The sequence below is a fragment of the Cyprinus carpio genome, chromosome A6, assembly GCF_018340385.1.
Source record: "Cyprinus carpio isolate SPL01 chromosome A6, ASM1834038v1, whole genome shotgun sequence".
NCBI classification, from domain to species: Eukaryota; Metazoa; Chordata; class Actinopteri; order Cypriniformes; family Cyprinidae; genus Cyprinus; species Cyprinus carpio.
This window is the reverse complement of record NC_056577.1, coordinates 5,771,876-5,789,578: the sequence shown is the minus strand read 5'-3', so window position 1 is coordinate 5,789,578 and position 17,703 is coordinate 5,771,876. Positions and strand designations below refer to the sequence as shown.

Here is a 17,703-nt window from a genome sequence, read left to right as displayed (position 1 = left end):
TGTTTGATAACTAGATCACCCATTAGAGCAGCAAGCTCACTTAGAAAGTCCTTATTTTGCTGAGGAGGACGATAAATTAGAGCTATGGCAATGGGGTTAACTGAGACTAATTGTAACAATTGCACCTCAAAACTGTGGTAGGGGCCAGTAGGTAGAGATCGACAGTGAAAAGTATTTTTAAAAACAGTAGCAAGACCTCCACCGCGGCCAGATAAACGCGGGGAATTTAAGAAGTGACAGCCGCGGGGCACCAGTTCCGAAAACGGAGATAACTCGCCGGGCTTTGTCCAAGTCTCAGTAACACACAAGAAATCCAGGGTCTGAGAGGCAAAAAAGTCATTTAAAATGAAAGTTTTGTTTACCAGAGACCGGGGCGTTAATGAGGGCGAACTTCAGCTGCGATGAAACAGATGCTGGCTGTGTTTCTCGGCACAGCGAACGAAGGTTGTGAAGATTAGCTCCGCCACGGCCAGGGTGACTGTAAATCCGAGCAGGTACAGAGAGGAATCTGGGCACAATAGGGTGCAGCCATCGAAGAGGGCCATCCAGGGAAGAGCGGCCAGCAGTAAAACTGCGCGCAAACTCAGATCCCCGCCGAAGCAAGGCGAGCCGCGGATGGCGAATCGGCAAGAGGGCCGATCTGAGTCGTACCGCGATGCCTCCGCGGTTGCCGCGCCTTCTCCGGCGTCTCCGGCGTGGTAGATCGACCTGGAGCTGGCACAGGTATGCAAGGGGGAGAGATGGACAGGGTGGAAGCTCGAAACGCGGTCCACAGACATCGCACCTAACGTTAGGCCAGACAGTGACCGTGCTACGGATGTTTAAAAGTGATAAACGGTCATAGACCAATATAGCATTACAATATAAAACTAAATGAGACATATATAAAAACATAGCAGGTACAAGAGATAGCAACAAGGCGGTCTGCAGACGGCATGCCAAAGACATCGGCGCCATCTTGTCCTATGAATATAGTAATCATGCAGATCTATAATATACAGTATATCAATATATTACCAGCTGATGTACTACAGTAATATCACAAAACATTCTGTAGAGGAGCCACTACCTTGATACGACAGTTTATTAAGGTCAACAAAGTGTTTTTTGTTTACACAGACAATTTTACTTTGTCAGGTGGAGATGAAAGGGAAAAAAAGCATGAATATTTATGAAGAGTTGAACATAAATCATTTATTGAACAAGCTTTATATATTTACATTACAAATAATCTAATTATAACATATACATTTCAAAAATGGAAAAACCAATAATTAAAAATAGTAGTCATTATTTTATATTATTACATAATCAAATCATTATTTTAATCCTATATTTCAAATTATCAGTGGAAAATTATTTATTATTATTGACAGGTGTGATGATCAGTGGCCTTGAGTTTTTACCTCCATCATTAAGGCATGGGCTAAAATATGGATAGAGTTTTTCAGTGAAGGACTGAGCAGTGAAAGAGTAGATATGAGAGAGGGACTCCACATCATAAAAAGAGACCAGACCCTCCTCACAATCCACAAACAAAACACACCGACCCGCTGCGGCTTCACTCTCAGCGACAGAGAGACAGGAGGACTAGAGAGAGGCTCATATTAATTTCCATTCCTCAGCCACACAGCCCCACTATACATTAATATCTGGAAACTAAACTAAACACTGTGCAACCTGTTTTACTTTTGAAATGTGATGTCAAAATTTTGGAATAATTACATATAAAAATACAAAATTTTTTTTTGAAACATTATTACAGTTTAAACCAGCTGTTTTCTATGTGAATATCTGTTAAACTGTAATTTATTTGTGTGATGTGCAGCTGTATTTTCAGCATCATTACTCCAGTCTTCAGTGTCACATGATCTTCAGAAATCATTCTAATATGCTGATTTGCTGCTCAAGAAACATTTCTGATTATTATCAATGTTGAACACAGTCGTGCTGCACAATATTTTTGTGGAAACCTTGATGCATTTCATTTTTCAGGATTCACAGATGAATAGAAAGTTCAAAAGAACAGCATTTATTTGAAGCAGAAATCTTTTGTCTTTACTGTCACTTTTGATCAATTTAATGCATCCTTGCTGAACAAAAGTATTCATTTATTTTGAGTGCATCACAGTTTCCACAAAAATATTGTGCAGCACAACTGTTTTCAACATTGATAATAATCAGAAATGTTTCTTGAGCAGCAAATCAGCATATTAGAATGATTTCTAAAGATCATGTGACACTGAAGACTGGAGTAATGATGCTGAAAATACAGCTGTGCATCACAGAAATAAATTACACTTTAACAGATATTCACATAGAGAACAGCTGTTTTAAATTATAATAATATTTCACAATTTTTACTGTATTTTTTTATCAAATAAATGCAGCCTTGGTTAACAGAGGAGACTTCATTCAAAAACATTAAAAAAATTCTTTATATTCCAAAATGTTTAACCTTAGTTTCAAGTTATTTAATTTTAATTAAAAGATTAAGGTGCCAAACATTTTATTTTAGAATAATGTGAATTAATGAACTGTTCACAATAATGCCAGGAATAAGAAATAAGGAAGTAAATAATCACACACTCAGGTTTGCCTGTCGTAAATCAAGAACGCCCTGCAGCATGAAGCGAATTCTGGAAGAGGTTTTCCGCTCCTTAATAATTTTCTTCATCTGGTTTAAATATTGATCCATTCGGGGCTGAAAAGACAAAAAATATAGTGACGAAAGTGAAAGTGACATGACCCATACTCAGAATTGGTGCTCTGCATTTAACCCATCCAAAGTGCACACATACAGCAGTGAACACACACACACCGTGAACACACACCCGGAGCAGTGGGTATCATTTTTGCTGCGGCGCCTGGGGAGCAGTCTCAGTTCGGTGCCTTGCTCAAGGACACCCTCAGTCGTGTTATTGCCGGCCCGAGACTCGAACCCACAACCTTAGGGTAAGGAGTCAAAACTCTCTAAACTTTAGGCCACGACCTTTCCTTACAATCCCCCACGACATATCCACTATATATGCATGTGTCTTAAATTATATATTAAAAAAATAAATATATTAAAAAAAAAAATAAAACAATCAATTAAACTATAAATACAAATGCCAAAAACTGCTCCTTGAGAGGCAGTCGTGGCCTAATGGTTAGAGAGCCGGACTTGTAACCCGAAGGTCATGGGTTTGAGTCTCATGTCTGGCAGGAATTGTCGGTGTGGAGAGAGAATGACAAGCACCTTCTTCCACCCTCAATACCACGACTGAGGTGAAACCCTTGAACAAGTCACTGAGCGCTGACTGCTCCGTGGTGTTTGTGTGTGTGTTCACTACTGTGTGTGTGCACACATAAATGCAGAGCACAAATTCACTTCTTCATTCACTTTCTCACAAAGATGGAATAAAAAATTATTTTATTGCCTCACTCCCCCATTTTTTTATTTTCGTATCTTTAACATCATTATATATATATTTTTTGTATGTTTTCTGTTGTTTTTATTACTTTTTTATTTTTAATTATTTTAACTTTTTTTTTTAATACTATATACAATTTTAAATGTAATTTTTTTTTAAGTTATGTAATGAGCGTGTGTCACCTTGGCCTTCTCGTGGTCCAGATGTTTCCAGATGGTGGACAGCAAGCAGCAGAGACACTCCAGACTCTCTTCATCACGTTTCTTCAGCAGTTTGACGATGCAGTCGTGCATGATGGGTTCAGTCAGCATCTTCACCTTGAACAGCTCGCCAGTTAACTTGATGTTGCCTAGAGACCGTCGGCAGGCTTTGTCTTTGGCGTCCTCAAGGTCCTCCTTCAACCTCTGCTTCTCCTCTTCCTGAAGGGGCAGAAACAGGAAGTAAAGTCATAAATGCCTTTTTACTACGTAAATATAGAAGTATATACATATAAATATATACAGGAGCATCTTAATAAGTTATGAATGTCTTGGAAAAGTTAATTTCAGTAATTCAACTCAAATTGTGAAACTCGTGTTTTAAATAAGTTCAGTGGACACAGAGTGAAGTAGTTTAAGTCTTTGGTTCTTTTAATTGTGATGATTTTGGCTCATATTTAACAAAAACCCACCAATTCAACAAATTAGAATGCTTCATAAGACCAAAAAAAAAAAAACATTTTTAGTGAACTGTTGGCCTTCTGGGAAAGTATGTTCATTTACTGTACATGTACTCAATACTTGGTAGGGGCTCCCTTTGCTTTAATTACTGCCTCAATTCGGCGTGACATGGAGGTGATCAGTTTGTGGCACTGCTGAGGTGGTCAGGAAGCCCAGTTTTCTTTGACAGTGGCCTTCAGCTCATCTGCATTTTTTGGTCTCTTGTTTCAGATTTTCCTCTTGACAATAGCCCATAGATTCTCTCTGGGGTTCAGGTCTGGTGAGTTTGCTGGCCAGTCAAGCACACCAACACCGTGGTCATTTAACCAACTTTTGGTGCTTTTGGCAGTGTGGGCGAAAACCAAATCATCCTGTAAAAAGAAATCAGCATCTTCAAAAAGCTGGTCAGCAGAAGGAAGTGCTCCAAAATTTCTTAGTAAACGGGTTGCAGTGACTTTGGTTTTCAAATGTTTTGTGAAGGCTCAGGAAACCTCCACATGAATTTTGACAATAATAGCCAACTGGACAACTGTCAGATCAGCAGTCTTCTCCATGATTCTGTAGCCTAGTGAACCAAAACTGAGAGACCATTTTGAAGGCTCAGGAAACCTTTGCAGGTCTTTTGAGTTGATAAGCTGATTGGCATGTCACCATATTCTAATTTGTTGAGATAGTGAATTGGTGGTTTTTTTTATAAATGTGAGCCAAAATAATCACAATTAAAAGAACCAAAGACTTAAACTACTTCAGTCTGTGTGCACTGAATTTTTTTAATACACGAGTTTCGCAATTTGAGTTGAATTACTATTGAGATGCACCTGTATAAACATAAAAAACAAAAACTAATAAAAATGCATATTTTCATGTTTTCTTGTTTATATGAATCATAATTGCAAATCATAAGTTTAAAACAGCAGTCAAAATGTGACGGTAATTCTGTCACGATTATGAAATTTGGCTGACAATTAATAGTCTAAAAATAGTCATGGTTATTGCGATTAATTGTCTGTTTTAGGGTTTTGGTGATTATGACAAATGTGCCGATTATCACAATAAATTGTCTGTTTTTTTATGCCTTTCATTATATAATTGCAATTAATTTAAGGGTTCAGTAAATAATTATGATGTTATCTTTTAATCTTTTTTTTTTAGTTATTTTGCAGTGTAAGATTACATTGAGTATTCCAAATTCTAAGAATCGGCCGATACCGATCCAACACCAGCACTTTTTTTTTTTTTTTACACACCACTATTTAATATCAATACTGTGTTTGTGGAACTAATAGTCACTCATTTTTTAAACACTTTGTTAAACACAATCCACTAAATACTCACTTCGTCATTACAGAGAAAAAATACATTTGAATAAAAATATATTAGCTATGAAATTAAACTAGCTGACTATAATTTAGCAGCAAAAATAATATCTTGAAAAAAAATCTCTGGTGCACATTATACAATTTAAACATGTTTATTCTGTTAACTATTTGTATTCTTACAAAATACATTCATGAAAATAAGACAGAAATCATGAGAAAAAGAAAGGCTTCTAATAATCTTTCTGTGTGCAAAACTTTGATGTGAAACACTGCAAACAAAGCGGCATAAAGCTCTTATGCACATCCAGGGTGCAGAATGCTGCACCCTGAAGCAACATGGAGTCACAGCGCTTATGCACATCCAGGGTGCAGAATAATTTGCTCGAAGCAGCATGGAGTTGCAGCGCTTATACACATCCATCCGGGGTGCAGGATGTTGCACTTGAAGCAACATGGAGTCGCAGTGCTTATGCACATCCAGAGTGCAAAATTATGCACTTGAAGCAACATAGAGTCACAGCGTTACTTATGCACATTCAGGGTGCAGGATGGTGTACTTGAAGCAACATGGAGTCGCAGTGCTTATGCACATTCAGGGTGCAGGATGGTGCACTTAAAGCAACATGGAGTCGCAGTGCTTATGCACATTCAGGGTGCAGGATGGTGCACTAAAAGCAACATGAAGTCGCAGCGCTTTTGCACATCCAGGGTGCAGAACGATGTGCTTGAAGCAACATAGAGTCACAGCACTAATGCACATCCAGAGTGCAAAATGATGCACTTGAAGCAACATGGAGTCGCAGTGCTTATGCACATTCAGGGTGCAGGATGGTGCACTTAAAGCAACATGGAGTCGCAGCACTAATGCACATCCAGAGTGCAAAATGATGCACTTGAAGCAACATGGAGTCGCAGTGCTTATGCACATCCTTATGCACATTGTTCAAGAACACACTGCAATCCTCATGGTACAAACAAAGAGAAGAGAAATGAGAGAGCAATGAACTCCAACAAGATGTAATTTTATGCAAATCCCCAGACCTTTATCTACACATCAAGTATTATAATGGGAATATATCATCTTGGAAAGAGAACAGTTACAATGCTGACATAAACTTAGACGTGCTGTTTGAATGCTGAGCGGACAATAACTGACAGCTGCAGCAGAAGGAAGATCAATTTCTATAAACTTACATTTAACAATGTAAATACAATTCTGTCCCTCACATTAAAGGGGTCATATGATGCTTCTAAAAATAACATTACTTTGTGTATTTGGTGTAATGCAGTGTTTAAGTGGTTTAAGGTTCAAAAACACATTATTTTCCATATACAGTACATTATTATTTCTCCTCTATGCCCCCCCACCGCATCAATTTTTACAAAGCTTATCATTCTGAAAAGCAAGGCATACGCTGATTGGCCAGCTATCCAGTGTGTTGTGATTGGCCGAATGCATCAAGTGTGTGACGGAAAAGTTTGCCCCTTAACACTGTGATGCCGTGTGACCTGGCATGACGAGACAAAACCAATAAAACCAATTACAAACGATGCATTTGTTGCATCCAGTGGGCACATAATTACTGATTATAATATCGAATTGTGCCGCGTAAACATAACACCATGTCTGTATTTGTGATCCGAGAAACAACAAACAAGAGCTACTCTACACTGCTCAAAACTTGCGTTTGAATCATCAGTGGCAGATCCTTAACATATGAAATGTACTTGCAGACTGTGAGTCAGAAGCGCCAGACTGTCCTTGCAAAGTTGTAACTGCCCCACTTTATAGAGACAGACACCGGCACTGTAGGCTACTCTCACAGGAAACAGTCCTCGTCCTCTGTAAAATGCGCTGCACAGTGCACACATCTGAATATTTGGGTTGAACTGTTTCTGGAACAGTGTTGAGTTTCTAGTCCTGACCTCTTTTGGAAGGCCAAACAAAATGTCTGGGTTGTGACTGTCACAGTGTCTGGGTTGTGAACATGGCGCCGGCAGCAACAGTGAGATTAAAAGTTACACCTTCTTTCTTTGCATGAACATTGGGTGGCGTTATGCAAATCTTCCCACACAGTGATGTGTGGGGGTGCTAAAGAACGAGCTGTTGAAGGGGGGCGTGGATGAGTCTAAACTTTGATAAAGAATATCTCTTTGGATTTGAGACTTTAATCTTTGCAACTTTACAGATCTTCTTTATGCACCATGAGCTTGTAACACTCCAAAGAGAAAGGAAAACTTGAAATCGCATCATAAGACCCATTTAAGATATGGAATGGCTTCAGGTATACAGTGCATGAAAAGCAAACCGATGCTCTTCTGTTTCTTTGGGTGTATCACTCCCCCTTGTGCCGTACAAAAAGCATAATAATAGCGGTTGTATGAAACAATCGCGGTAAGATCAACACAAACGCGCGATTAGACGGTTATTTAATTATCACGACAAGCTTATGTGACAGCACAGTATGTCATGCTATTTGATGTTGCCGATTATAAAATGACAAAGGCTTTGAATTATTTAAATACATACACTAGATGTGTTAGAATGAAGGGAGTTTTTTTTCATGATTTAACGTTTAAAAAATTAAGACAAATATTAGTATTGTAATTTTACAGTTTACTGTAAAAAAATTCTTAAACTCTTGATTTGTTTTATATTTTTACAATAAAAATATTAGAATATTAATATTTCTTTAAAATAGTTGGCTAAACTGTGCAGCCCAACAAACAAGTACAGCAAACCTGGAAGTAAAAAAAACATTTATAAAATTTAAAAATTGCAAAAAGACTGCCCTGCCACAACCCCCTACATATCAGTCCACTCAGGTGTGTGTGTGTTATTCATACCCCTGTAGCAGCATCCAGCTCCTTCTGCTTCTCAAACATTTCATCATCTTTGTCCTTCTCAAACTCTTTCTTACAATGTTTCAGCAGCAGCTTCCTGAAATTCACCGTCACTCCAGGTTTCTCCGTGGTGGGAACTTTCAGCTGCGATGAGAGACAGATGATAAAACACAGACTAGACGCTGCAGGAGCTGCTTTGGCTCACACTCACCCCCATAAGGCAGCGGCACATGTTGGCGCAGGCTTCAGAGGAGTCGGGCTCAGAGATGGCCTTCTCATAGATGAGGTGGACCACTCCTTTCAGGCGCTCCTCTGTGTTGATGGTCAGTTCCGTCATCTGCTTCATCAGCGGCTGGAACACACTCCACACCAATTTAAACAATACACTCCACACGCATTTGAACAGCTCCTGCGTCTTCAAGAGTTCAGACTTGCCCTCATCGGCGCAGCTGCTGCGCTTCCCTGATGGTTTCCATACCTGCTTCGCTTTATTCAGCTGGACGTCTTCAGTGAGGGAAACACTCGTGAAAATCTTCCGTGGCTCCTTCCCGCAGTGAACTTGACCAGAATGACGAGGGCCGCTCAGACCGGATGGCTAGTGAGACAAAGATATGCATTATATGTATATATATTTTAATTCATTTTCAGCAAGTCTACCATTAAAAATAAAAATATAAGTTTAATTGCATAATTGCTGTTAATAGTGTTAATCGTCTGTTTGTTTATGTCTTTTGATTTTTTGAACATTTCTGCCGTATACACATAAACTGACAGTCATCACTGATAAGCTACTACTAAATATTGTAGAAACTTAATTTTCTGTAAAGTTGCTTTGCAATGATTTGTATCATAAAAAGCGCTATACAAATAAACTTGAATTGAATTGAATAATAATAAATTAAATGATTCATAATGTATTATATTAAGATAATTTATAGAAGTTTTAAGTTTTTCAAGTTTACATATTTATTTATAGATATAGATAAAAATAAATTAATAAATACGTTATTGATCATTTATTTTATTGCAATAATATTCTAAATAATCTAATGATTTTAATTAATTTATTTACTATTTTTTTTAATTTTATTTTTTTTTATTATGCAAAACAGACTATTACAAGATTTACAAAAAACAAATTAAATGCAAAAAACAAATTCAGAGACCAACATAAAACATACATATCAGTACGATTTGTGTGTGTGTGTGTATGTGTGCGTGTGTGTTAGTGTAACTGGACTTTATTTACTATTTTTAATGCCATGTGAGCAGCGAGGCTATCACTAGAATATTAATTAATTTAAATAAATGATTTTTTAATTTATTAAATTATGAATGTTTAGTACCATGGCAGCAGCACGTTTATTTATTTTCTTTCTTTTTTTTTAATATAATAAATTCATTAAAATAATATATCATTTATTTTATTAAACATAGCAAGTAATTCATTTAAATTAAATAAAAAATAAATATTTTTTAATGCCATGGCAACAGCAAGACTATTCTTAAAAATAAATAAATTTAATTAAAATATAGTTATTTACTTTATTAAAATAAATTCAAAATAATTTATTTAAATTAATTAATTTATTTATATTTTTTACACTATGTCAGCAGCATGGCTGGTCTTCATGTGAGAACAAAGTGAATAGCAAAAGTCTAAAATTAACAAAATTAACCAAAAGCAATATTACATAAATAAATTCAATAATAGACAAAAAAAAAAACTACAGTACATTCAGGTGATACTTTAAAAAAAAACTCTTGTCTATTCTTTAGGGCTGGGCAAGTTAACATGATATTATCGCATAAACGCATTAAATCTATTTTCATTTCCATTCCTCAACCACACAATCCTGCAGTTTTTTTTTTTTTTTTTTTTTTTTTTTGTAAATGTTATTATTATTATTTTGAAAGTCCATTGCTCACTGGCTCTGAATACACATACAGACAAAACTTGGGTCACAGGAGGGGTGGGATGTTGAGAGACAGAAGGACTTGAGATAGCCTTATTTTCCTTTTTCCATTCCTCAGCCACACAATGGTATCCATCACTGGGAGTCTATCAAACCTCTCTCCCTTCCTGTTAATGGATTCTCTGGCCACTCCTAAATGCCATTCAGTCTTTCCCTTCACCTGCACCTCAAAATAAAATCTCCCTGAGGAGAATCCCTCCTTTCCCAAGACATTTACACAGTAATCAAATCTCTCTGGTGTGTCTGGGAGTTTCTGCTCAATGTCTCCATCTCTCACTTGTTTTCCATCATCAGACAGAATAAGATCAGGATGAGCTGTATCAGGATCCAGAGTCACATCCGCTGAGAAAACAAGAGAAATTGAACTTCAAAATACACATTTTTCTTTGACAATGTTTTCAATATATAATCCAATTTTTGATAGTGCAGTAATGAAGCAGTGAGTGTATGAATGTAAACTAGTGTAGTGCAGACAGCTCACTGTACCTGCATACTGCTGCATCCACTTCAGCTCTGTAGAGACTAATGACAATAAAAACAACATCAGATCTTAATGTTATATTTAAAGAATTGAGTACATCATCAACTTTCTATCTGATTAACATATGTGTTGATGTACCAGTTTGTTTGAGTTTCTCATCTATAGTGTCCTTCAGTTGAGTCAGATCTCTCCTCAAAGTCTCCAGACTCTCATGAGTCTTAATACTGATCTCAGACCAGTTCCTGGTGTTTCTAGGGCTGCACAGGGATGAGTGAATCTACAGCAGGAGAGAGGAGAAATCCTTCAGCATGGGGAGTGTTATGGTGTGATATCCTGCATTATCATTGATCATAGAGATCATGTTGACTGACCTGTAGGAGGTGGAGGTGATCTTCAGTGTGTGAGAGCTGCTCCAGCTCAGTGTTTTCTCATCTTTAGCTCAGTGATCTCCTGCTCCAGCTCTTCAATCAGCTCTTTCCTCCTGTTTCTCTGCTGCTTTTCTGCTGCTGCTCCTCCATCATCTCCAGCAGTTCAGTATAAAATCCCTGTAATGAATGAGGTAGATCAGACACATGATATTTAACAAATAGTGGACAAAAAAAATACCCCTCCCCAACGTTACCATGGTAACAAAGTCACACATCAAGATAAGATTGTTTTACAACTCTGAGGAATGTAGAGTTTTCACTCTAAATTTCACTTTGAAACAGACAAATGTACCCTTCTACCATACAGTCCATCCTAATTCTATCTCCCTCTAAATATAACCACTTGAGAAATGTAGGAAAATGTACTCAATTTTCGCCATCTCATTATTTTTCCTCTTATAGTGTCTCACGTATGTATTGATACAAACTCTTTTAAATTTTAGAATTTTAGAATTTCATACTATTGCTAACAGAGGTCACAGGTTTGCCATGTTTGGTATCTCTCGGCTACATTTTTAATGGTCTAAATGTTCATTTAGATTATATGTCAGCACCTTTGGAAGGAATTAGTGTTACCAGAATCTTTAATAGTTTCTTCATCAACATCCAATCAAAGACCATATGTGAAAGCATATCCCTGAGGACAAAAGGTCGTAAACCTTCCCTCCAAAGCTACCATTCCTCATTGGCTCAAATTGACTCGGATCCTGAGGGTGTGACACTGTCAACCTTTATAGATCACTGATCATCAGATCAGAGAAGTCTTTTTTTTTTAAATGCAGAAACTACAGGGCAAGAGATGCAGAGCTAAGAGTCTTCAGGAACCCAACCTAAGCTTGTGCGAGGCTTTCAGCCTAGTCTTTCCACTTCAAGATCCTCTGACTCAAACTGGTTCTTTTCATCAACCAACTTCAGCAAAGATCAACTTAAGCCTACAGACTGCATCAGGACTCCCTTTCAGACAGACAAGACGTGCAAGTATAAAACTTAGTCTTATTAATAAGTATAATTTGCACCTTTTTACAAAGGTGTGTTTGAACTAAGAAACTGATGTTTCCTTCAAGCTGCAGATTTGCTGAATATCAAATTGTATCATAGCTTCATGTCTTTATATCTCTTCTCTTACTGCTTAAGCTTTAACCCCTCTGCCTATGCCAACTGTATGTGTGTGTGTGTGTGTGTGTGTGTGTGTGTGTGTGTGTGTGTGTGTGTGTGTGTGTATGTTAGACTAGTTTAAGTGTTTATGTAGTTAATAAAGTCTTATTTGTATCACACTTGAGGTTGTTCATTGTTTGCTCATAACTAAAGTCCCTAATCATGCAGATTTTAGCTACATGCTCTGAGTAATATTGTACAGTAAAAAAGTTGTTTTTCCTTAAACAGGAAAGTAACGTTCTTAGAAATGACAGACAGTTGACACTGAGATGTCAAGTAAATACTTACAGTGGATCTAAATATTTATAGTTAATCATAACTAGTTATGATTGATTATTCATATTTCCCCTTTGAGCTTATTCGCTACATCCCTTAGAAAAGAATAACTAGTTACTGTTGCTCATACTTCAGTGTTTTTAAGGGGTTTCAAAATCCCTCAACTAATGAATATGATATGATAACATCAAGAAGATCAGGCCCTTTCTTTCGGAACATGCTGCACAACTCCTTGTTCAAGCTCTTGTTCTTTCGAGGCTGGACTATTGCAATGCTCTCTTAGCAGGTCTTCCAGCCAGTTCTATCAAAACTTTACAATTAATCCAGAACGCAGTAGCAAGATTAATTTTTAACAAGCTGAAAAGTATGCATCAATTTGCACTGGATACCAATAGCTGCTCGCATTACTACAAAACCACCACTGGCTCTGCGCCCCTTTACCTAAATTCATTATTTCAGACTTATGTGCCTCTAGAAGCTTGAATTCTGCAAGTAAACGTCGCTTTATTGTTTATCCCAAAGAAGCACAAAATCACTGTCACAGATTTTTAAATGAAATGTTCCCTCATGGTGGAATGACCTGCCCAACTCAGTCCAAGTCCTAAGCCATCTTCAAGAACAGGCTAAAAACACATCTTTTCCATCTTTATTTGAGCCTCTAACTCTAGCACTCTCTATTCTAATTCTATTCATTATAATAATAAAAAAAAAAAAACACTTGCCCCTTTTTAGACTTGCACTCTATTTCATTTACTAACTGCTTGTTTTCTTTAAAAAAGCAAACAAAAACAAAACAAAAACCTAACACTTGCTTTAATCTTTTTTGTATTCTATCCGTTTTATTTTTATATATTATACAATTAACAAAAGCAAAAAAAAAGGCCTCTAACACTAGCTTGCTCTATTTCTTTTTTTTCTATTCTGTCTTTTTTTTATTTATTATAATAATAATAATAATAATAATAATAATAATAAAAAACCTTGCTACGTGTATTGCGTTAACCTCTTAAGCACAGGGCTATTTTGGGGATTTCCGCCTGGCATTTTTCCTACCCAAATTCAAAAGCTTCCCATACCCACATGCAGAGGTGTACATACAAAAGTGTTTGGTATCATTTTACAGGAAATCCTTTGAAATTACATAAAACAGTGTTGAAATTGATAAAAATTGGTTTAATATGTTGTCTGTGTTTATAATAAATGGGGAAAAAAAAAAGGCGCTTTTTGATTTTTTTTTTTTTGTGTTATAAACTGAAGTTTGAAATTGATCCATTGTTTCCTCCGTGTCAACTGTCACGGTAGGAGATCCATTGTTTCCTCCGTGTCATGTTTTGTGTTTGGTTTTTGTACTCACGTAGTCTCCATGTGCTCGTTTGGTTGATTGTTGTCACCTGTGTGTTGGATTGTCTCGCTCCAGCTGATCCTCATCTCCCCTCAGCTACATATACCCACTCATCTCTCTCTGTCTGTTGTCGATCCTCATTCATGTCTCCACTTCCTAGTTGGTTACCGTCTTCCGTGTTCGTGTGCTGGATTGTGTTCGTGTTGTCGTCTTCGTGTCAGTGTTCCGGTCTGTTCCTGGTTTCATCCATTGACCGTCTTCACCTTCACCATCGCCTTCCCCATCCAGCTCTTCTCACGCCACCGTAGACCTTCGTTTTCCATTGCCTACATTCTGGACTCTGTTATCAATAAACTTCTTTCTGATTGCCTGCAATGGCTTTCCTCCTCTTTTACCAGCCGTCACAGGTCCAGCATCCTGGCAAACAAATTTGTATTTGTTTCCAGCACCACTGTCAGCAATAGAGGAAAAAGGAAATTGTTTTCGATCATAATACTATGACAAAAGTTATCTCTTTCCATCTACAGGGAGGATGAATACTACCCTTTTGGTGTATACATTTTCGCCCTAACCCACATTTCGAAGACTCCAACATACCCACATTATAGTAGAATAGATGGCAATATCTTTATATCCTTTTACAGAAAAACCCTTTGAAGTGACCTACAAGCTGCTGTTTGTGACAAATATTATTATTTGTGTTGTTTTTCACAGATGACCCACCTCAATACAAGGCGCTTTTTGTTGTGTGTTCTAAACACTTTCTTTGAACGTAGATAAACTCAGGCCCTGTGTGCTCTAGCAACCTGCATTACTTATAACATACTCTGTTCTAATCACAATCTAAAATGAGAATCCCACATTCTCCCAGCTTTATAATCATTTCATTCATGTGGCATTCTGGTAATTGGTATACCGATTCAGAGCATCTGACCTCAGCAGCATCCACTGTCTCACTCACCCTCTTCGCACTTCAGCCCCTTTTTGTCTTTTGGGTTTCGCGACTGGGGGCTACCGCTAACCGGAGCTGCTAATGCCTTCAGAGGTCAAAAACAAATATTCATCCCACCCCGCCCTGTATAATCCATGTTTTTTACTGTATTTACTGAAATCTATGAAACTGACTTTCTGTCAATAAACTTTATCGATTGCCCAACTGTGCTCCCGTTTCAAATAAAGATTCAAAGATAAAAAAAAGTACCCTAACAACGCTTATAGCCTCACCGACGCGCGTCCATTCCCCACGGGCCGGGTCACCCCGAACTTGTAATAGTTATTTATTGGTATTTTCCTAACGCATAGCGAAAGCTTTTCCGCGTGCGCCGTTGTATAAATAAGCCAAAACTACAAAATCCCAGGGTCCACCGCAGCCATCCCCGGCGGACATGGAGGGGTCACTCACTGCCCCCACCCTTCCCCCTTGATGACCGAGGTGTCAAATTCCACGCCCACTGCTGATTGAATCTGATCTGACTATAGGGGCTTCACAACAGCTCAGATTTAAACTAGTTCTTTTCAACCCAAGCGCTTTGATATAAACGCGCTTTCGCAAAACGTGCCCTTTTTTCCCTTGATGCGCGTCTGGACAAAACGCTTAAATCTCACCGTGGAGCACCGAACGTAAAAATGGCCCTTTTTTTAAAGAAAGATTCTAATCTAAAAGATATATAGAGTATATAGATATTTGTGGCTGTTTGCGGCTGACTGAAGCGGGGATACGAGTATAAATAAAAATTTGCTCTGAGGTGAGAAATTTCACATCGCGCTTTTATTTCACATCATTCGATCTGGGATTGTCACACAATCCAATGATTTACATCGTCGTGAATTTTCTGAGAATGAGAGCTTCTTTGCGATATAGGACTTTGACTGTTTTGTGAAAAATATATAAAAATACACATTCTTCCGCAAACATTAGTCGCTATTGTTAGGCGGAAATTTTGTGTGTGTGGGACAAATATATGTCTAAGTTTAATTTCACTACTTTATGAATCATACAACCCAAATGAATGGTATTCTTTGTAAAGAAGACACTCTAAGGCTTTCAAATGAACCCATTATGGGCTGAATACCTATAAGGAAGGCTTTTGCAAAATGAAACACGAACATTTTGTATAAAAGCATTTTGACCCGGTACCGTGTCCGCAGAGTAGCTAACTGAGACTTGTGAATACATTTTCTATCATGCTCTTTTGTTGATTTTGATTGCTCCATTGTCCTTATTTGTAAGTCTCTTGTTGGCTAAAAGCATCTGCTAAATGACTAATTAAATAAAAAACCCAAAATGAGATATTGACAGAACACTGATTTGTCACTGACAAATTAGTCATTTACAAGGCATCAGTTTTGGTGTTAATCGGGCACCTGTGCAATTCTTAATTACTAAACAAACCTTAATTTACCTAACTTGCCAGTTTTCACTACACTTTGCAGAGTTGAGTCATACTAAAAATGAACCGAAACCCTCGGACAGCAGGTTTGTACAGATGAAGCCAATAGCAGACATAGCAAGAGAAGTCGATCGGTCCAAATCTGTGATTTCTAGGATACTGCATCTTTACAATGTCACTTAAACTCCATTCAAGTCCCCCCAAAAGGCTGTATAGCACAACTCGTGTTCATAAATTGTTCTCTATTTTTTTTTCTCTCCCCGTATATAAAATCCTCGCGTTGTGTATGCATGTCCCATGTTAACTAGCTTTAGTTATAAACTTTTGTAGGTTGCGCTCTTAAATGCTTGTATCCTTTACTTAAGGGTCATCGGATGCAAAATTCCTTTGGTTTGTTGTTTGAACATAAATGTGTGTTGGAGTGTGTGTACACGCCACCCTATAATGACAAAAAATCCAGTGTTTTTTTTTTTTTTTAATCCTGATTTAGAATCCCCTTTTCTCAAGTCAGGCTGTTCTGACACGACAGCGGAGTCCACCAACAGTGAAAAACCCAGTGCGCTGATTGTAAATCGGACTCTTGGAACGACACAACTAAACTACGTATCACATATCTTTAACTTGACTTAAATAACTCCCTTTTCTGACTTCTGCTGGCTGTTTGATGTGTTGAATCTCTTGATTCTGTCCTGGATCGTCTGCTGCATGTATTCTGTGTCTTCATCACTCAGTCTATACAAGAACACACAACACATTATCATAACAAATTTCTTGTCTTCTGGGAAATTTAAAAATCTGTTTTTTAAAAATGAAAAGCAGTTTTGTTAGTAACTTCTACTTCTTTCTCTTCACTTTTCCGTTCGATAGAACCGTGTTTGTGGTTCTCCGGGGGTCTCTCACAGACATATCAAACACCACACATGTCTGATCTCTCTCAGACATTCCTAGTGACTCATCAGTTGTTTCTGACATATATAGTCCTCCAGATTACTCACAGGATCCATCAGTTTGTGTTTCTTTAAACATGCCACTTTAAAGTGAGGCTGCCAGGTGAGTTTCACAGTAAGAGCTCTGACACACCAGACACGACTTCAGCGCTTTCAGCTTCTCTTTCCTCACAGAAGTCACACAGAACTTCAGGCTTTTTCTCAGGAATCTTTTTTTGTAGTGAACGATGAGCTCTCGGAGTGTGATTAATCTTGAGATCAGGTCTAGTTCAGTGTTTCTTTACGTCTGGACAGCTGCAGTCTGGCTGTTGTCCCCAGTGTTCTTCAGACAGGTCTTGCAGAATTTGTGTCCACATGGAGGTGCTGAACTGGATGCAGTGAACACGTCCAGACATATAGAGACTGAAGCTTCCTCAGGGGGGCGTGCATCT

At 37.8% G+C, this 17,703-nt stretch overlaps 1 protein-coding gene across 2 annotated transcripts; it reads right to left on the bottom strand.

Annotated features, from left to right (window-relative positions):
- Nucleotides 1–2,440: 2,440 nt before the first annotated feature.
- Nucleotides 2,441–11,220, bottom strand: LOC122145259 (eukaryotic translation initiation factor 4 gamma 1-like). Of its 2 annotated transcripts, none has more exons than XM_042757630.1 (8): nt 11,106–11,220; nt 10,873–11,011; nt 10,740–10,775; nt 10,531–10,595; nt 8,489–8,872; nt 8,281–8,421; nt 3,599–3,835; nt 2,441–2,704 (listed from the first exon to the last, which is right to left on the bottom strand). In XM_042757630.1, exons 3-8 carry the CDS (start codon nt 10,753–10,755, stop codon nt 2,582–2,584), a joined length of 966 nt encoding a protein of 321 aa, XP_042613564.1. In that variant the 5' UTR covers nt 10,756–10,775; nt 10,873–11,011; nt 11,106–11,220; the 3' UTR covers nt 2,441–2,581. The 2 variants fall into 2 exon arrangements, with proteins under 2 accessions (XP_042613564.1, XP_042613565.1); XM_042757631.1 differs by having other exon boundaries at nt 10,740–10,766.
- Nucleotides 11,221–17,703: the final 6,483 nt, after the last annotated feature.